Here is a 21,191-nt window from a genome sequence, read left to right as displayed (position 1 = left end):
AAAAGCAAATGTTTGTTAATATACTTTCTTTACGATATAACCTATTTATACTTTGTGGCTGTGGTAACTAGTGGAAACCCTGAAGGAGCCCCAGCTAGTCGCTGCTTCCTCACCTGTGCGGTCGGATCTGGTTACATTCACCTGGCGGCTCAGGGTAGATAGCGAGACGCCCCACAGTAGCACGGTTTAACCAGTACACAGGGGTGCTGCTTTTTCCATCTTTATATTTTTCATCTTAGAGTGGAACAGTAGAAATGACCGATCTCACTCAGAAGCGAACAATCGGATGATATGAGAGGCGGGAAGTAATGTCCCTTTGCCGGTGTCATGGGGACAGAGCGCGAGCTGACGAGCGGAGATGACAGAGATGGCAATGCCGGAGACACTGCCAGTGTAAGTATAGCATATTATTGGAATATTATTACCTGATGTTGGTGAATGGGAATAATTCGATTTTTTAATTAACAACCAAAACAAGTGACGAGTAAAACTAATTTTGTTGTCATATCACCCGAGAAGCCTATGAGTTGGAATTATTACGCACTTTTCGTCTCCATAAAATTAGCTTTAAGTTCCTTAATAGAGAACGTAGGTTTTAGGCATACACTAAAATAAAAACGTGTACAGTGTGTGACTGACTATGTGACCACTTGGTTACAGCGACACCGTTCTTCTGAGGACACCCAAACCAGTGTCCACAGTAATGCCCAAGAGCCTTTGCTGTAGCCCTGCTTGGGATCTTTAGCCTATATTGACTATTGGTTGAGACTCAGGACCCGTTAGGGAAGACTATGTCAGGGTGGGAAATTGGACATGTGAATTGGGCCAAGTTGGAGGTAGTAATGTATTTAGGTTATAGTTTATTGAGTGGCATGAATACATCACACCAAAAGCTTGTTTTTATGGCTATTTTCAAACAAATTTCCTGCCATTATGTGTGGTAATGATTTATCTTCACTACTTGGACAATTGATTTAATTATTAAATCTATGCAAATAAATTATATGAATTGATAGTTCAGCCCTTTTCTTTTATTCTGTAATAGGAATATTTTAACCATGTATTCAAGCTAATCAAATCAAAGTTCAGCGCTGTCCGTTTAAAACAACGAAGGGCGCGCCAATCTTTTAAAAATAACCCTCATCAAGATGTTACCTAATATTCCTACTCATCACATTATTATTATTATAAATAGTAGACTATCACTTCTCACAATGGTGCTCGTTTAGCAAAGGTAGATCAAATCTGAGTCAATGTCTTGCAAGATCACACAACGATTAATTCGGATTTTATATAACAGAACCTAATAGCATAGCAGGCCAATAACACCACTGTTACACCAAAAACACCTAATTTCTAATGAGATTTTAAGATGGTTAGTTGAAGCTGAATAGTCTAAAAAAATATAGAATGCGCCAAAACTCAGAGCCACTATGCAGGATATATGGTTTAATTGAAACAAAATGCAAGAAAGGCTAATAGTTAACATCATCCGCTCTAATTGTCTCACGAAACAGTAACTCGGGAAGATGGAAATGCTGATTCCCATTAAACTGATTGAGATCAATCAAAAAATTGGCATGGAGATGCAGTTTCACCGGTAAAACGTGAATATTTAGCATTCACAATTGCCAGTGATAATGGGTTTTAAAAATATAAAATTTTCTTGAGGCAATATGTGTGGGCATAGGCAGACGCATTTTATGCAGATTTTTGACTACATCTGTCCTTACAAACTTTGAGAGAATGGTGACGTCATATACATATTTTTGCGCTACACCACTGCAAGTAAGATTTATGGTCTGTAGACAGGGGTGTCTCTGTGCTGCATGTGTTCCCCGCAAACTGCAACCATCACCTGCTCATTATGAACAGGGTTTCTTCTCCATTTACATTGTGTCATAGCCTACACTTGGATAAGCCTACACTGTAATTCATTAAACTGGATCATTTTACCGCACCAGCATTGCAATCCAATGCATGCACGATTTATGGAATAAACGGAGATATATTGCGGGGCTGTAAAACATTTTGGGGCTGTGCTGCAGAAGGCTATAATCGGTCCACTAATACAGGACCAGTGTACTACTTTTGTAAGATGTTTTTTTCTCGTGCTCCAGACCGCTATATAGGACTAGTAAAGGCCCAGTGTACTATTTTTGTGAGGATTTAAAACATATTTTTTATTAATATACTTTTTTTAAATTCAGATTTTTCAGGGGTGCTGCAGCACTCCTACTTCTTTCGGCTATGGTCGTTTCCATGGAGAGAATCTACACCCCCATTTATCTCATGGTGGATTAAGTTCCACGCACAGGATGGGATGACGCGACATGAATAATGCAGAGCATGAGCGTTTTGGAGCCGATGGGGTTACATGGCACCTCGCCAAGACCTGAGACATTAAAACAGAATATACATACCGGTACCACCTTATGCAACCCGTTACAGATGGTTTTTCCATGTGATCCAGCCTAAGGATGGATCAACATTTACATAATGAGTACCTGGAGGAAATGGGGAAGGGTCATGCTTTTTCAGTTTCAGTCAAGGAGGCTTTAGTCTTTTTTTAAATCTAGTCCAGGGAAGGTTCATGCAATTTGTAATTGATTAAATCAAATCAAATCCAATTTTATTTGTCACATACACATGGTTAGCAGATGTTAATGCGAGTGTAGCGAAATGCTTGTGCTTCTAGTTCCGACAATGCAGTGATAACCAACAAGTAATCTAACTAACAATTCCAAAACTACTGTCTTATACACAGTGTAAGGGGATAAAGAATATGTACATAAGGATATATGAATGAGTGATGGTACAGAGCAGCATACAGTAGATGGTATCGAGTACAGTATATACATATGAGATGAGTATGTAGACAAAGTAAACAAAGTGGCACAGTTAAAGTGGCTAGTGATACATGTATTACATAAGGATGCAGTCGATGATGTAGAGTACAGTATATACGTATGCATATGAGATGAATAATGTAGGGTAAGTAACATTATATAAGGTAGCATTGTTTAAAGTGGCTAGTGATATATTTACATCATTTCCCATCAATCCCATTATTAAAGTGGCTGGAGTTGGGTCAGAGTCAATGACAGTGTGTTGGCAGCAGCCACTCAATGTTAGTGGTGGCTGTTTAACAGTCTGATGGCCTTGAGATAGAAGCTGTTTTTCAGTCTCTCGGTCCCAGCTTTGATGCACCTGTACTGACCTCGCCTTCTGGATGATAGCGGGGTGAACAGGCAGTGGTTCGGGTGGTTGATGTCCTTGATGATCTTTATGGCCTTCCTGTAACATCGGGTGGTGTAGGTGTCCTGGAGGGCAGGTAGTTTGCCCCCGGTGATGCGTTGTGCAGACCTCACTACCCTCTGGAGAGCCTTACGGTTGAGGGCGGAGCAGTTGCCGTACCAGGCGGTGATACAGCCCGCCAGGATGCTCTCGATTGTGCATCTGTAGAAGTTTGTGAGTGCTTTTGGTGACAAGCCAAATTTCTTCAGCCTCCTGAGGTTGAAGAGGCGCTGCTGCGCCTTCATCACGACGCTGTCAGTGTGAGTGGACCAATTCAGTTTGTCTGTGATGTGTATGCCGAGGAACTTAAAACTTGCTACCCTCTCCACTACTGTTCCATCGATGTGGATAGGGGGTGTTCCCTCTGCTGTTTCCTGAAGTCCACAATCATCTCCTTAATTTTGTTGACGTTGAGTGTGAGGTTATTTTCCTGACACCACACTCAGAGGGCCCTCACCTCCTCCCTGTAGGCCGTCTCGTCGTTGTTGGTAATCAAGCCTACCACTGTTGTGTCGCCCGCAAACTTGATGATTGAGTTGGGGCGTGCGTGGCCACGCAGTCGTGGGTGAACAGGGAGTACAGGAGAGGACTCAGAACGCACCCTTGTGGGGCCCCGTGTTGAGGATCAGCGGGGAGGAGATGTTGTTGCCTACCCTCACCACCTGGGGGCGGCCCGTCAGGAAGTCCAGTACCCAGTTGCACAGGGCGGGGTCGAGACCCAGGGTCTCGAGCTTGATGACGAGCTTGGAGGGTACTATGGTGTTGAATGCCGAGCTGTAGTCAATGAACAGCATTCTCACATAGGTATTCCTCTTGTCCAGGTGGGTTAGGGCAGTGTGCAGTGTGGTTGAGAGTGCATCGTCTGTGGACCTATTTGGGCGGTAAGCAAATTGGAGTGGGTCTAGGGTGTCAGGTAGGGTGGAGGTGATATGGTCCTTGACTAGTCTCTCAAAGCACTTCATGATGACGGAAGTGAGTGCTACGGGGCGGTAGTCGTTTAGCTCAGTTACCTTAGCTTTCTTGGGAACAGGAACAATGGTGGCCCTCTTGAAGCATGTGGGAACAGCAGACTGGTATAGGGATTCATTGAATATGTCCGTAAACACACCGGCCAGCTGGTCTGCGCATGCTCTGAGGGCGCGGCTGGGGATTCCGTCTGGGCCTGCAGCCTTGCGAGGGTTAACACGTTTAAATGTCTTACTCACCTCGGCTGCAGTGAAGGAGAGACCGCATGTTTTCGTTGCAGGCCGTGTCAGTGGTACTGTATTTTCCTCAAAGCGGGCAAAAAAGTTATTTAGTCTGCCTGGGAGCAAGACATCCTGGTCCATGACTGGGCTGGGTTTCTTCTTGTAGTCTGTGATTGACTGTAGACCCTGCCACATGCCTCTTGTGTCTGAGCCATTGAATTGAGATTCCACTTTGTCTCTGTACTGACGCTTAGCTTGTTTAATAGCCTTGCGGAGGGAATAGCTGCATTGTTTATATTCGGACATGTTACCAGACACCTTGCCCTGATTAAAAGCAGTGGTTCGCGCTTTCAGTTTCACGCGAATGCTGCCATCAATCCACGGTTTCTGGTTAGGGAATGTTTTTATCGTTGCTATGGGAACGACATCTTCGACGCACGTTCTAATGAACTCGCATACCGAATCAGCGTATTCGTCAATATTTTTATCTGACGCAATACGAAACATGTCCCAGTCCACGTGATGGAAGCAGTCTTGGAGTGTGGAGTCAGCTTGGTCGGACCAGCGTTGGACAGACCTCAGCGTGGGAGCCTCTTGTTTTAGTTTCTGCCTGTAGGCAGGGATCAGCAAAATGGAGTCGTGGTCAGCTTTTCCGAAAGGGGGGCGGGGCAGGGCCTTATATGCGTCGTGGAGGTTAGAGTAACAATGATCCAAGGTTTTACCACCCCTGGTTGCGCAATCGATATGCTGATAAAATTTAGGGAGTCTTGTTTTCAGATTAGCTTTGTTAAAATCCCCAGCTACAATGAATGCAGCCTCCGGATAAATGGTTTCCAGTTTGCAAAGAGTTAAATAAAGTTCGTTCAGAGCCATCGATGTGTCTGCTTGGGGGGGGATATATACGGCTGTGATTATAATCGAAGAGAATTCTCTTGGAAGATAATGCGGTCTACATTTGATTGTGAGGAATTCTAAATCAGGTGAACAGAAGGATTTGAGTTCCTGTATGTTTCCTTCATCACACCATGTCTCGTTAGTCATGAGGCATACGCCCCCGCCACTCTTCTTACCAGAAAGATGTTTGTTTCTGTCGGTGCGATGCGTGGAGAAACCCGTTGGCTGCACCGCATCGGATAGCGTCTCTCCAGTGAGCCATGTTTCCGTGAAGCAGAGAACGTTGCAGTCTCTGATGTCCCTCTGGAATGCCACCCTTGCTCGGATTTCGTCAACCTTGTTGTCAAGAGACTGGACATTGGCAAGAAGAATGCTGGGGAGTGGTGCGCGATGTGCCCTTTTTCGGAGTCTGACCAGAATACCGCCTCGTTTCCCTATTTTTTTTTTTCGGAGTCGTTTTCTTGGGTCGCTGCATGCGATCCATTCCGTTGTCCTGTTTGTAAGGCAGAACACAGGATCCGCGTCGCGGAAAACATATTCTTGGTCGTACTGATGGTGAGTTGACGCTGATCTTATATTCAGTAGTTCTTCTCGACTGTATGTAATGAAACCTAAGATGACCTGGGGTACTAATGTAAGAAATAACACGTAAAAAAACAAAAAACTGCATAGTTTCCTAGGAACGCGAAGCGAGGCGGCCATCTCTGTCGGCGCCGGAAGTTAACAATGTTTATATGTCTCAGTGTTTTAGTATTAGTTGCTTATTAGACTATACATAGATGGGTGCCTGATGTCGCACCTCATCTGACTCCAACTGGGCGCACAATGTCAAGTGCGCCTATAGGCTATTTAGTGTGGCCTCAATCAAATGATCCAAAGCCTATAGGTTATGAAGTGCATGCTCGGAGAAGTACAGAGCAAAGTTATATTTCTAAGAGAGCTGCTGGGATGGTGTAAATAAAACTAGGCTGCATTACACATAACAATGGATGTTCCAAGCCTTGGTCTGCTCTGCTCTTGCCGATCAAAAACTGTTTTGTGGGCTGCCTAACCAATGGCTGTGCTGTGTAGGCTTACAGGGGCAGTTCAGGAGGAGATTCAAAGGCTCCTTCTGAATTTATTTTTGATTAAGTCTAGTCTAGAAAATGCATGCGGACTAGCTTTGCTACTACTATAATTGATTTTTATTATAAACAATATGTTTCTTGCCTGTGATGTAGGCCTATTTATCAGAGTTATTGACCTCACAATAAACCAGATTTGAGTGATTTACTTTGGTGCTGAAACCTGAAGCAGCAGCTGTGGCACAATCAATCAGAAATGGACAGCTTGTGGTGCTGAAAGTAGTCAAATTCGACTAAGCATAATTCATTTTAACTGTCTTCATTTTAATTACACTTTACTAACAACAAGAGGGCTTTGTGTTGCAGCCTATTTCTTCCTATTTAAAAAAATATGGGGTAGGCCTACCTGTTTGACAGATTAAATTAGGCTATAGGCTGCTATAGCCATAGATTTGTAGGTTACCAACATAATTAGAGCAGTAAAAATAAGTGTTTAGCCATACCCGTGGTATACGGTCTGATATATTACGGCTGCCAACCAATCAGCATTCAGGGCTCGACCCATACAGTTGACAAAAAGTTATCTGTAACAGCCCTTTGGTCCGCAATGTTTTATGCTAGAAACAAGCTGGAAAATACCTGAAAATACGTGATTCTGAAGCATATGGGGATGTCTTGGTTTCTTTTCTTTAATATTCAGAGAATTTGCTAATTTTTATTAGGATCCCCATTAGCTAACGCCATAACGTTAGCTAATCTTCCTGGGGTCCAACACCAGTTTAGTAAGACATTACAAACAATTACCAAATAGACAATACAGACAATTAAATTACCTGACAGGAAGCACATTTAACATTCAGTTGATGCTTTCTATTCCCTGTCCAGTCATATGGTTAGATGTCTTTTAAAAAATTATTGAAGGTGGATTTAGTTTTTGCCTGAGAAATATGCATTGATTTAGCGTTCCATTCAACTATGGCTGTATATAAAACTGTAGATTTAAGTCGATTTGTCCTTGGCTTGGGTTGTCCTAGATGCCCTGAACTTACCTGTCTGGTTTGGTGGTTATGCATGTTGCTATTATGTACTAACTGGCCTGAAAAATACTGTGTGTATACCATTCCTAACGAAAATCAGAAGACTGGATAGTAATTTGTTTCACAATGTGAATCCATGAGAGATTCTGATGCATTCATTTGGATAGAGCAATGAAGAGCTAATATGGCAGCCCTGTTCTGAGTGATTTCTTTGCTGCATACCCCCCAACACTTTTGGGGGTTGCTACATGATTCCATATGTGTTATTTCATAGTTTTGATGTCTTCACTATTATTCTACAATGTAGAAAATAGTAAAAAATGAAGAAAAATCCTTGAATAGTAGGTGTTCTAAAACTTTTGACCAGTAATTGTTATTGACCATGATAAAGCTGTAATTAACATTTGGGATATAGGGTTTTCACTTTATGTCTGTAATTCTTATTTGGGAACAAATTCAGGGTAGGGATCATCAATGTTGTAAGCATATATCTTGAACCAAATACAATACATTTAGTTTTAGAAATGTTCAACATCAATTTGTTCATATCAACCCATTCAGAGACCATTCTTAATTCACTGCTCAGTACATCTGTTAGCTCATTACATTCTGATGCTGCACTATACATTGTAGAGTCATCAGCATACATTACCACTCTTGCTTTGTTCATTACTGAAGCTAAATCATTAGTAAAGAGAGTAGAGAAGTGGGCCTAGGCAGCTTCCTTGAGGAACACCACATTGTTTACATTTACTGTTTAAAAAGCTACCATTAAAGAACACTTTTTGCCTTCTCCTGGATAGACAGCTTTCCATCCTGGATAGAGCTGCAGACTTAAAACCATAACATTTGAGTTTACCTAGTAACAGTTCATGTTCATTTACATCAAAAGAAGCACTGAAATCTAGCAACACTGCACCAACTAACTTCCTGTCATCCATGCTCTTTAACCAATCATCTGTCATTTGTTTAAAGGCCGTACTCGTAGAATGCCCTTCTTGTATGCATGCCGGAAACCTGTTATCAGATCATATGAGAAATAATCCTTAATTTGTACTGACACATTTTTTTCCAATAATTTACTTAACACAGGCAGCAAGCTTATAGGATGACTATTAGAACCAGTGAATGCAGATCCTTTTCCCTTAGGTAGTGGAATAACCTTTGACTTCTGGGCACACCCCATACATCAACCACTTATTAAAAATATGAGAGATTGGGGTAGATATGTGGGGTTGAGGCTGAGGTTGGATGAGGCTGAGCTACAACCTTCTATAGCCGAGGAGACAAAAAATGGACTTTGCTTGGGACTGTACAATACATGTTTAAACCCAGACACCTTTTAGGGAAACACTGGTGACCTGTCGTTGGGTTAAGCCACAGAAGAATAACCAGCAGTTAAAACGTGAATGTTTCTGTGTCGGTAGTTCTACGCTGTCTAGGGTGGAAAAGTAGGCCTAATTTTTTAAAGTACTATGCTCAGATCCCTAATAATATCTCAGATTTAATTATTTGCAAACAGGGACAGTTTTGTTGCAAACAAGACATACTGATTTGTCATTGGAGAAATATGATAAGAAAGGCCTACGTGCCTATCTCTGTTCATTCTGCAATTTCGGTCATTAGTGTTGTATTAAAAAATATTCTGGTAATATGTAAAATGACGTAGAATTGCATGAAATGTTTATAAAAAATATATATATCTGACCTGCAAGTACGATCATAGATTCACTCAATGTTTTTACTATAAAGGTCTCTCCACCCCTACTCTTGTCCACGGTGGTCTGTGAACCAACAACCTTCTGGCCTGCAACCCTGCGTGCTATCAACATTCCTTCGTTGCCATATAAGGCTTACAGGACGAAGAACAGTTTCTAAAACTGCATATCTAAGGCTCTGGTCTGTCCAAGAAGTGAGGGTAGACATGTTCTCTGCTATCGACTTTATGCTGTAATTATTATTTGGGATATAGGGTAGGGTCACTTTATGTTGTAATTATTATTTGGGATATAGGGTAGGGTCATTTTATGTTGTAATTATTATTTGGGATATAGGGTAGGGTCACTTTATGTTGTAATTATTATTTGGGATATAGGGTAGGGTCACTTTATGTTGTAATTATTATTTGGGATATAGGGTAGGGTCACTTTATGTTGTAATTATTATTTGGGATATAGGGTAGGGTCACTTTATGTTGTAATTATTATTTGGGATATAGGGTAGGGTCACTTTATGTTGTAATTATTATTTGGGATATAGGGTAGGGTCACTTTATGTTGTAAATATTATTTGGGATATAGGGTAGGGTCACTTTATGTTGTAATTATTATTTGGGATATAGGGTAGGGTCACTTTTTAGTTTTAAGTGTTCATGGAGGGTTTAGGTCAAATATATTTAGCTGAAGGGAGGGCCATTCATTTTCTCAATGTAACCCTTATTATAAATAACGTCGACTCCAGTTTTCCCTACACCGCCATTAAGCACGGGTAAAAATGGAAATGGTTCTGAACATAGGCCATTTGACCAGTCCTTCCTTCCCTACCGTACCCATTGGTTTCCGACCCTCCAGTCCCCAAGAACAGTACTAGTCACAGTGCCTGTTTAGTACGCCTTCCGTGAGAAAAAAAGGTAATATCTATTTGATCGCCAAGTGTCAGGATCACAATTCCTGACATTTAATCCTAGTAAAAAGTCCCTGTCTTAGGTCAGTTAGGATCACCACTTTATTTGAAGAATGTGAAATGTCTGAATAATAGTAGAGAGAATGATTTATTTCAGCTTTTATTTCTTTCATCACATTCCCAGTTTACATACACTCAATTAGTATTTGGTAGCATTGCCTTTAAATTGTTTAACAATTGTTGGAAAAATGACTTGTGTCATGCACTAAGTAGATTGCCTAACCGACTTGCCAAAACTATAGTTTGTTAACGAGAAATTTGTGGAGTGGTTGAAAAAACGAGTTTTAATGACTCCAACCTAAGTGTATGTAAACCTCCGACTTCAACTGTATGTACACTGTTGCTTATCAAACACAGATATCATGGCAACAAACGGCGCCATGATATCTGCAAATAAAGTGTCACTGTAAATGTAATTAAACACCATTTGTTACCATGATGTCTGTGGTTGATAAGCAACAGTGTACATACATACTGCGTATATTAAACAGTCTGCGCTCCGTTGATGATACGACTGAGAGTGTTGGTGACTTACAGTATACTGGCCCACAAAGACAGTGGCACTTTATGCCCTATTTGTTCTGCTGTCTTGCAGTGTGGGGAGATGCTGTTACGTGTTGATGTGCTGTATGATCTCCAGGTTAAGGATGTGACTGTGGAGGTGGCCACGGTTGACCACACCCTCCAGAGGCTGTGTACGAGGTACAACGGCCGCAGCAGAGCCAGACGTATGTCACGCATCAGGACCCAGCTGCCCAGGAAGAGCTGGGCTCCTCTGTGGAACCTCCAGAACCTGACCATCCTCATCACCGTGGTTGTATTTGTGGTCGTGGTCATCGTGTGGTCACTGCTCTGGGTCTTCATATGTGAGTTAACTTACAAGGAGACTCAAACGCAATGTCTTTCTCACATGTACACACAAACATTTTAGTTATCTAAATCTTCATGAATAGTTTCTTACATTGTATATTTATTTCCAGTTCGCAGGGAGAGCAACAGCGGAGTGTATTTTGCCGGAATGTTCCGTGTTGCCAACGTAGATTTCATCCCCGAGTACCGCCAGGCAGAGTCCCATGAGTTTGTTTCCATGGCAAACAAGATACAGCACGTGGTGTGTGTGAGACGATTTACTGTTTTCTGCAGTGGTCAAATACACTGAGCAAACACACACCCTAAGCTTGGAACTCTATATCTATATCTATAGCGTAGAAATACAAGTCCTTCATTATGTTCATGGTTACTAAACGTATCCCCCCACAGGTGAGCAGTGTGTACAGAATGTCCTCAGTTTCCAAACTCTACAAACTCACCGCCATATCAGACCTCAGGTACACTGTGAATCAGTCAGTGATTGGTTGAATAAGATGTTATAGTGCTTGGTTGGAACAAACCCCTGTACACACATACATCTCCTCACAGTGATAACAAGGGTGGTCTGCTGGTGCATTTCTGGATGGTGTTTGTGGTGCCGAGACTGAAGACCCCAGCCGTGTGTGAGGAGTGTGTAGGAGCTATCCTCAGAGACTCAGTCCTCACCAGCCTGAGGAACAGGTCTTCTGTAGGGTACCTACTGGGCCTGCCCGTAGACATAGATTCCATACTCGTTAATGGTGAGTGTGTGTGTAAGTTTGTGTGATCTCTATATATCCTTTGTTGATGTTCTTTTTGTTCTCCTCAGCTGCTCTACGATCAGATTATACATCAATTGCAGCGGGTGAGTTAACTCAATTCATCTGTTTTATTGCCATATTATGTTGAGTATCTTCCTACTTACTAGCATGGCTGTGGTAGAGTAAGAGTACAAGCCAAATCCCTTGTCTCTCTCTCTGTGCTACAGGCTCTCAGTGTGTGGACAAGCTGTATGCCAGCCTGCCAGGCTCCAGTGTTCCCCTAAACGTCTACTCGTCATGGGGAGGTCTGAGCTGCTACATCAAGCTGACGTCTACCCCTGGCTCTCTGATCCGCCTCACCATTACCTCCCTGCACATTGAGCCCAGCGACTGTGTCAGTGATGCCCTCACCATGTACGACGCCCTGCTGCCCATGAGGGGGCGTACTCTCTACAGGTGAGTCAGTGTGACTCTGGATGGATCTACGGATGAAGTTGAATAGACAGACAGACTGACAGAACCCCCGACCGACCGAACAGTCTAACTCTGCCCATACCCTGCAGGGTGTGTGAGCCCGTGTCCCAGTCCCTGTCTCTGGTCTCCACGTCCAACGTCATGCTGCTGTCCCTCAGGATGACCCAGGGCAACAAGCACTTCAGAGGACACTTCCAGGCCATCGCTGAGGAACGTAAGACAGATTCTCTGACAATAATACTATACTACTGACAGACTGGTATTTTATCTCGTTGATGTGTGTCTCCCTACCAGAGCATGTGACTGTTGCAGGAATTAAATTGCTCTATGTTTTAACACCCAATTAAAATGAGACACTGTCAATTCATAAGGATTTGTAAGACCCTTATTTTATAGTAATGGACAGAGCCCAGTCTTAAAGTCAAACAGCAGCCTTTATTCACGAGAGTACTACTCCTTACACATTTTACCACAGGTTATTAACTTAAAATGACGTCATTAGTTCCAGTTCCAAGGCTGCATGGTTCTCACATCGTCTTTCCCTATTAAGATAATATACGACCAAGCCAAGGACATGCTTCTGAAGATAAGCCTTCTGATGATATAGTTCATTTATTTCTATCAAGGAACAGTCATTGTTCTAATTCTTGATTATATTCACACACATATATTCAGTACTAAGATTAAAAAGAAAATTCATACATATACAGTAACATAATAGTATTCTGATTAGTACATATACAGTAACATAATAGTATTCTGATTAGTACATATACAGTAACATAATAGTATTCTGATTAGTACATATACAGTAACATAATAGTATTCTGATTAGTACATATACAGTAACATAATAGTATTCTGATTAGTCAGTTCTGATTGAAATGTATACATAGTCATCATTGATAAAAATTCCCTTAACAGTGACTTACGTAGAGATCCAGGCAGAGCCAGATTTCTCCAGTCAGATCACCAGTCCCTTCTACCCCAGTCTGCTGCCTCCTCAGTGCTCCTTCATATGGAGGTTTCAGGTATTTAAGTCTATTTGGTTCACATTCACCCCACTGACTAATATTGATGAAATGTCAACAGACGTCATGTGTTGTCATCCACAGACCCCCCACATTGCTCTGGGAGTGGCTCTGAAGTTCCACAATTATGTGCTGAAGCTGAAGGACATAGCGGCCTGTGAGCACGGCTGGTGGAAGGTCAAGGAGATCATGTAAGAGTGTGTGTGTGTGACTGTCTGTTTTAACCTCAAATCGAAATCAAACTTGATTTGTCACATGCTCCGAATACAACAGGTGTAGGTAGACCTTACCGTGAAATGCTTACTTACAAGCCCCTAACCAACAATGCAGTTCAAGAAAGAGTTAAGAAAATATTTACCAAATAAAATAAAGTAAAGAATTATAAAAAGTAACATAATTAAATAACAATAACAAGGCTGTGTACAGGGGGTACTGAGTCAACGTGCAGGGGTAGAGGTTAGTCGAGATCATTTGTAGATGTAGGTAGGGGTAAAATGACTGTGTATGTTGTGTTCCAGAACCGATGGACAGATTGATTTCCAGATTGGTTTGTTATTTGATTGATTGTGTGCTGATGTCCATAGATACTGTGGAAGCTACATAGGCCACACCACAGTGTTCCGTATCCCTGACACCACCGCTGAGGTGGAGTTTCGCAGCAGCTCCCGGAGCTCTGATCAACCCTTCCAGGCCGAATCTAGTAGCTTCAACATCAGCCAACGTAACAACTTCACCAGGACCTTTTTCTCAGTCTTCCTTCCTTCTCTCACTACTTCCTTACCCATCACCTTCACTGAATCTGCATCTTGTTCATTTATATATTCATTTTATTTCACTACCATAGTCCTGAGACAGTAGAAGAACCACACTGCTCACTCACCTCTCTTCTACTATACACCCTGTCTCCCTGTTCCCACACCCCTGTCTCCCTGTTCCCACACCCCTGTCTCCCTGTTCCCTCTCCGCTGTCTCCCCCTTCCCTCTCCGCTGTCTCCCTCTCCGCTGTCTCCCTCTCCGCTGTCTCCCCCTTCCCTCTCCGCTGTCTCCCCCTTCCCTCTCCGCTGTCTCCCCCTTCCCTCTCCGCTGTCTCCCCCTTCCCTCTCCGCTGTCTCCCCCTTCCCTCTCCGCTGTCTCCCTCTTCCCTCTCCGCTGTCTCCCCTTCCCTCTCCGCTGTCTCCCCCTTCCCTCTCCGCTGTCTCCCGCTTCCCTCTCCGCTGTCTCCTCCCCTCTCTGCTGTCTCCGCTGTCTCCCTCTCCGCTGTCTCCCCCTTCCCTCTCCGCTGTCTCCCCCTTCCCTCTCCGCTGTCTCCCCCTTCCCTCTCAGCTGTCTCCCTCTCCGCTGTCTCCCCCTTCCCTCTCCGCTGTCTCCCCCTTCCCTCTCCGCTGTCACCCTCTCCGCTGTCTCCCTCTCCGCTGTCTCCCCCTTCCCTCTCCGCTGTCTCCCTCTCCGCTGTCTCCCCCTTCCGCTCTCCGCTGTCTCCCCTTCCCTCTCCGCTGTCTTCCCTCCTTCCCTCTCCGCTGTCTCCCTCTCCGCTGTCTCCCCCTTCCCTCTCCGCTGTCTCCCTCTCCGCTGTCTCCTCTTCGCTGTCTCCCCCTTCCTCTCCGCTGTCTCCCCCTTCCCTCTCCGCTGTCTCCCCCTTCCTCTCCGCTGTCTCCCCTTCCCTCTCCGCTGTCTCCCTCTCCGCTGTCTCCCCCTTCCCTCTCCGCTGTCTCCCTCTCCGCTGTCTCCCCTTCCCTCTCCGCTGTCTCCCCTTCCCTCTCCGCTGTCTCCCCTCCGCTGTCTCCCCCTTCCCTCTCCGCTGTCTCCCCCTTCCCTCTCCGCTGTCTCCCTCTCCGCTGTCTCCCTCTCCGCTGTCTCCCTCTCCGCTGTCTCCCCCTTCCCTCTCCGCTGTCTTCCCCTTCCCTCTCTCTCCGCTGTCTCCCTCTCCGCTGTCTCTCCGCTGTCTCCCTCTCCGCTGTCTCCCCTCCGCTGTCTTCCCTCTCCGCTGTCTCCCCCTCCGCTGTCTCCCCCTCCGCTGTCACCCCTTCCCTCCTCTGTCTCCCTCTCCCCTCCCTCTCCCGCCTCCCCCTTCCCTCCCTCTCCCTTCCCCTCTCCGCTGTCTCCCCCTTCTCCCCCTCCGCTGTCTCCCTCTCCGCTTCCCCTCTCCGCTGTCTTCCCCTTCCCCCTCCGCTGTCTCCCCCTTCCCCTCCGCTGCCTCCCCTTCCGCTGTCTCCCCTTCCCTCTCCGCTGTCTCCCCTTCCCCTCCGCTGTCTCCCCTTCCCTCTCCGCTGTCTCCCCCTTCCCCCTCCGCTGTCTCCCCCTTCCCTCTCCGCTGTCTCCCTCTCCGCTGTCTCCCTCTCCGCTGTCTCCCCCTTCCCTCTCCGCTGTCTCCCCTTCCCTCTCCGCTGTCTCCCCTTCCCTCTCCGCTGTCTCCCTTCCCTCTCCGCTGTCTCCCCCTTCCCTCTCCGCTGTCTCCCCCTTCCTCTCAGCTGTCTCCCCCTTCCCTCTCAGCTGTCTCCCTCTCCGCTGTCTCCCCCTTCCCTCTCCGCTGTCTCCCTCTCCGCTGTCTCCCTCTCCGCTGTCTCCCCTCCGCTGTCTCCCTCTCCGCTGTCTCCCTCTCCGCTGTCTTCCCCTTCCCCCTCCTCTGTCTCCCCTTCCCCTCCGCTGTCTCCCCTTTCCCCCTCCGCTGTCTCCCCCTTCCCCCTCCGCTGCCTCCCCCTTCCGCTGTCTCCCCCTTCCCTCTCCGCTGTCTCCCCCTTCCCCCTCCGCTGTCTTCCCCTTCCCTCTCCGCTGTCTCCCCCTTCCCTCTCCGCTGTCTCCCCCTTCCCTCTCCGCTGTCTCCCCCTTCCCTCTCCGCTGTCTCCCCCTTCCCTCTCCGCTGTCTCCCTCTCCGCTTCCCCCTTCCCTCTCGCTGTCTTCCCCTTCCTCTCCGCTGTCTCCCTCTCCGCTGTCTCCCCCTTCCCTCTCCGCTGTCTCCCTCTCCGCTGTCTCCCTCTCCGCTGTCTCCCCCTTCCCTCTCCGCTGTCTCCCCCTTCCCTCTCCCTGTCTCCCCCTTCCCCTGTCTCCCCTGTCTCCCCTTCCCTCTCCCCCCTTCCCTCTCCCCTGTCTCCCCCTTCCCTCTCCCCTGTCTCCCCCTTCCCTCTCCGCTGTCTCCCCTTCCCTCTCCGCTGTCTCCCCTTCCCTCTCCGCTGTCTGCCTCTCCGCTGTCTGCCTCTCCGCTGTCTCCCTCTCCGCTGTCTCCCCTGTCTCCTCTCCGCTGTCTCCCCCTTCCCTCTCCGTCTCCCCTCTCCGCTGTCTCCCCTCCGCTGTCTCCCCCTTCCCTCTCCGCTGTCTCCCCCTTCCCTCTCCGCTGTCTCCCCCTTCCCTCTCCGCTGTCTCCCCCTTCCCTCTCCGCTGTCTCCCCTTCCCTTCCCGCTGTCTCCGCTGTCTGCCCCTTCCCTCTCCGCTGTCTGCCCCTTCCCTCTCCGCTGTCTGCCCCTTCCCTCTCCGCTGTCTGCCCCTTCCCTCTCCGCTGTCTGCCTCTCCGCTGTCTCCCCCGTCTGCCTCTCCGCTGTCTCCCCCTGTCTCCCTCTCCGCTGTCTCCCCCTTCCCTCTCCCCTGTCTCCCCCTTCCCTCACCCCTGTCTCCCCCTTCCCTCACCCCTGTCTCCCCCTTCCCTCACCCCTGTCTCCCCCTTCCCTCACCCCTGTCTCCCCCAGCGTGTGCAGAGGGCCATTTCCTGTGCTCCACAGGGCTGTGTGTGGAGAAGACCCGACGCTGTGACGGCCTGGATGACTGTCAGGACGAGAGTGATGAGGTCTTCTGTGGTATGTAAACAGGAATTAACAACAGCATCATACATGCTAGAACTTCAGTATTGACATCAAAAATGTTGTTAAGAACTGATATATTCCTTTGAATTGATATTTTCCTGTTCAGCAAGGCCTAGTAAGAACTGTGGAGGCTCCAGTCCTCTTCACCCACTGTACATGTGCAACGGAGAGAGAGACTGCAATGACGGCAGGGACGAAACCAACTGCACTCTGGGTAGAAAGGAATCCTATCCTGTTTTTGTGTGTGTACACTATATATACAAAAGTATGTGGACATCCCTTCAAATTAGTGCATTTGGATATTTCTGCCACAACCGTTGCTGACAGGTGTATGAAATTGAGCACAAGGCCATAAAATGTTCATAGACAAACATTGGCAGTGGAATGGCCTTACTAAAGAGCTCAGTGGCTTTCAACGTGGCACTGTCATAGGATGCCACCTTTCCAACAAGTCAATTAGTCAAATATCTGCTCTGCTAGAGCTTCTCCAATCAACTGTAAATTTTGTTATTGTGAAGTGGAAACGTCTTGGAGCAACAATGGATTAGTTGCAAAGTGGTAGGCCACACAAGCTCACAAAACTTTGCAACACTCTACCGAGTTCCAAACTGCCTCTGGAAGCAATGTCAGCACAATAACTGTTCGTCGGGAGCTTCATGAAGTGGGTTTCCATGGTCGAGTAGCCGCACACAAGCCTAAGATCACCATTGGCAATGCCTAGCGTCGGCTGGAGTGGTATAAAGCTCGCCACCATTGGACTATGGAGCAGTGGAAAGACGTCCTCTGGAGTGATGAATCATATTTCAGCATCTGGCAGTCCGACAGACAAATCTGGGTTTGGCGGATGCCAGGAGAATGCTACCTGCCTGAATGTATAGTGCCAACTGTAAAGTTTGGTGGAGGAGGAATAATGGTCTGGGGCTGTTTTTCATGGTTCGGGCTAGGTCCCTTAGTTCCAATGAAGGGAAATCTTAACGCTACAGCATACAATGACATTCTTGACGATTCTGTGCTTCCAACTTTGTGGCAAGGTAGGTAGCCTAGTGGTTAGAGCGTTGGGCCAGTAACCAAAAGGTTGCTGGATCGAATCCCCAAGTTGTACCACTGACTAAAAGTTTGGTGAAGACCCTTTCCTGTTTCAGCCTCCGTGCACAAAGTGAGGACCTCAACCCCATCGAACACCTTTGGGATGAATTGGAATGCCTACTGCGAGCCAGGACTATTCGCCCAACATCAGTGGCTGACCTCAGGAATGCTCATGGTTAAATGGAAGCAAGTCCCTGCGGAAATGTTCCAACATCTAGTGGAAATCCTTCCCAGAAGGCTGTTATAGCAGCAAAAGGGGGACATATTAATTCCCATATTAATTCCCATGATTTTGGAATGAGATGTTTGACGAGCAGGTGTTCACATACTTTTGGTCATGTAATGTATGAGGAAAAAGAAGAAACCGGCACACTGCTCTTGCTAGTATCACTGCTCTTTAATAAGCTTTACAGTATGCATGTCTCTGTCCATATGTGTGTGTACCACTAATCTGCCATTGTGGATGAGTATACTGAGTGTGTGTTCCCTGGTGCTGTACAGAGACGAACTGCTCTGACATCAGGTACAGGTGTAACAGTGGGTCCTGCATCTTGAAGAAGAACGCCAGGTGTGATGGAGTCACCGACTGCTCAGACCACAGTGACGAGAGGGACTGTGGTGAGTCCTCAACCGGAACGAAACAACATAACCATTCATTTGGTTCATCTCAACCACCACATAACCATTCATTTGGTTAATCTCAACCACAACATAACCATTCATTTGGTTCATCTCAACCACAACATAACCATTCATTTAGTTCATCTCAACCACAACATAACCATTCATTTGGTTCATCTCAACCACAACATAACCATTCATTTAGTTCATCTCAACCACAACATAACCATTCATTTGGTTCATCTCAACCCATAACCATTTCATTTAGTTCATCTCAACCACAACATAACCATTCATTTGGTTCATCTCAACCACAACGTAACCATTCATTTGGTTCATCTCAACCACAACATAACCATTCATTTAGTTCATCTCAACCACAACGTGAACATATTCCATTTATGGCAACTAAACCTCAATATAAAAACACACAAACAAATGATCCAACCTTGTGTCTCAACCACTTTAATCACTACCATTTATCTACACAGTTTCAATCAGTCTAGCCAGACCCAAAGAATCCCCACGTGGCTTTGTGTGAGCCTTCCTCTGATTATGTGTATTTACTATGCTGCAGTTATTTAGTGGGGTACTGCAGCTGCTTCCCTGTAGCTCTGTTCTGCCCCCACTGTAATGGCTCTCTGTGTTTGCTGGTAATATGCTGTGATTGGAGCGGCCGAGGCTTTGATCACACACCTCATAGAGCGATCGTTTTTAATCAGGCTGCGGCAGAACAGTTTGTCACAGAAGTGACTCAGCACACGTGTACCGTACTATACACACACACCAACATACATGTATATACTCACACAGACAGAGATATTCACACAAAGACACATAATGTACACATAAGAGACATGCACACACACACACACTTTCCAAAGTTTTATTAACGATCTGCATCACAGCCTGTGGCCGGTCCTCTACTGTGAAGAAAGTAGACTCGACCTCGGGTCTTCGGGTGGTCGGTGGAAGCAATGCCCTGGAGGGGGAGTGGCCATGGCAGGTCAGCTTGCACTTCTCTGGCTACCTGTACTGTGGAGCCTCTGTCCTCTCTTCTGATTGGCTCATCTCAGCAGCACACTGCTTCAGCAGGGACAGGTGTGTATGCAGTCTACAGACTGACTGACCACATTATGATCCTGTTATAACTACTGTACTGAATAGAAGTGGACCAGATACACACTGATACCAGATTGACCCCAGCCCAACATCATCATCCACATGCAACGTTTCTCTGGCAATGACAGTAATGAACCAAATTAGCTTTTCACTTCATTGAATACAGTTTATTTACATGATCCCTGTTCAGCCATAACCTTTGACCTCTAACCACTTTCTCTTGACGCTCCCCAGGCTGTCAGACCCGCGCCAGTGGAGTGCCCATCTGGGTATGCTGTACCAGGGTAGTGCCAGGCACGTGGCAGAGATCCAGCGCATCGTTGTGCACGAGTACTACAACAGGCTGACCTTTGACTACGACATCGCCCTGCTGCAGCTGAGGAGCCCCTGGCCTCCCTCCCTCAGCTTCCTCATCCAGCCCGTGTGTCTGCCGGCCACCTCACAGACCCTCACACATGCACACCGCTGCTGGGTCACAGGATGGGGGTACCGCTCTGAGGAGGGTGAGAGACAGAACCATGGATATACAGAGTTTGGTGTACAAGAATCACACATACAGAGATCATGTTCCCTTCTATCCTCAGATAAGACCCTTCCCACAGTGTTACAGAAGGCAGAGGTTTCTGTCCTGGATCAGAGTGAGTGTAAGAGGAGGTACGGCCCCGTCTCGCCCCGCATGCTGTGTGCCGGAGTCCCCTCTGGACAGCGGGACGCCTGTAGGGTGAGTGGCCCACAATCACCCTCAGACTTAGTGTGCTCCTATTCTCCTATGCCCTTTACATTAAGTGTACCATTTAGCCCTCTTTCATAGTATGTCCTTATCCCCTTTACCCATAGGCCCTAATCCTTACTGTGCCCTTTTCGCCCTCCCCAGGGGGACTCAGGGGGTCCTCTGTCGTGCTGGGCCCCAGGCTCAGAGGGGCGATGGTTCCTCACAGGAATCGTGAGTTGGGGGGCGGGGTGCGGCAGACCAAACCTACCAGGCGTCTACACCCGTGTCAACAAGTTCACCACCTGGATCCAGAGCCACATCGTCACCTGAGTCAATTTCAACACCCTTTATTTCATTGTCAACTGGTATTTACTATGAAATTACAATGTGTACTTTCTGGTGTCTACTTCAATGAATCCCATATAAAATGTAATTACTATCTATATCATCTTCGAAAACACCAGGTAATGAGTGGACAGTATATAAAGCTGTTACAGGAATGAAGATCAGGAGAGACTGACAAGTTAGACGCAGCACTGGTCCCCTTCAGCCAATCAACCCTAACCACAAACATAGTGTAAAA

The 21,191-nt window shown here is 46.4% G+C and overlaps 1 protein-coding gene across 1 annotated transcript; it reads left to right on the top strand.

Annotated features, from left to right (window-relative positions):
• Positions 1-67: 67 nt before the first annotated feature.
• On the top strand, positions 68-20,938 carry tmprss7 (transmembrane serine protease 7). Its single transcript, XM_035760575.2, has 18 exons — positions 68-393; positions 10,802-11,027; positions 11,142-11,272; positions 11,422-11,489; positions 11,581-11,771; positions 11,840-11,875; positions 11,999-12,227; positions 12,335-12,459; positions 13,170-13,276; positions 13,361-13,467; positions 13,861-13,997; positions 16,954-17,061; positions 17,174-17,281; positions 18,655-18,771; positions 19,683-19,875; positions 20,131-20,399; positions 20,481-20,617; positions 20,771-20,938. Exons 1-18 carry the CDS (start codon positions 328-330, stop codon positions 20,936-20,938), a joined length of 2,523 nt encoding a protein of 840 aa, XP_035616468.1. The 5' UTR covers positions 68-327.
• The last annotated feature ends 253 nt before the right edge of the window (positions 20,939-21,191 follow it).

This window comes from Oncorhynchus keta, chromosome 28, assembly GCF_023373465.1.
Source record: "Oncorhynchus keta strain PuntledgeMale-10-30-2019 chromosome 28, Oket_V2, whole genome shotgun sequence".
Classification (NCBI taxonomy): Eukaryota; Metazoa; Chordata; class Actinopteri; order Salmoniformes; family Salmonidae; genus Oncorhynchus; species Oncorhynchus keta.
The sequence above is the reverse complement of the archived record's forward strand: the minus strand, read 5'-3'. Positions and strand labels throughout refer to the sequence as shown.

Excerpts from the sequence above, each read along its gene's own strand:
- tmprss7 (XM_035760575.2), top strand. The coding sequence starts at position 328 with ATGGGGACAGAGCGCGAGCTGACGAGCGGAGATGACAGAGATGGCAAT. Across the intron at positions 13,468-13,860 it reads TGGAAGGTCAAGGAGATCAT|ATACTGTGGAAGCTACATAG; the intron begins GTAAGAGTGTGT and ends TGATGTCCATAG. Across the intron at positions 17,062-17,173 it reads GAGTGATGAGGTCTTCTGTG|CAAGGCCTAGTAAGAACTGT; the intron begins GTATGTAAACAG and ends TTTCCTGTTCAG.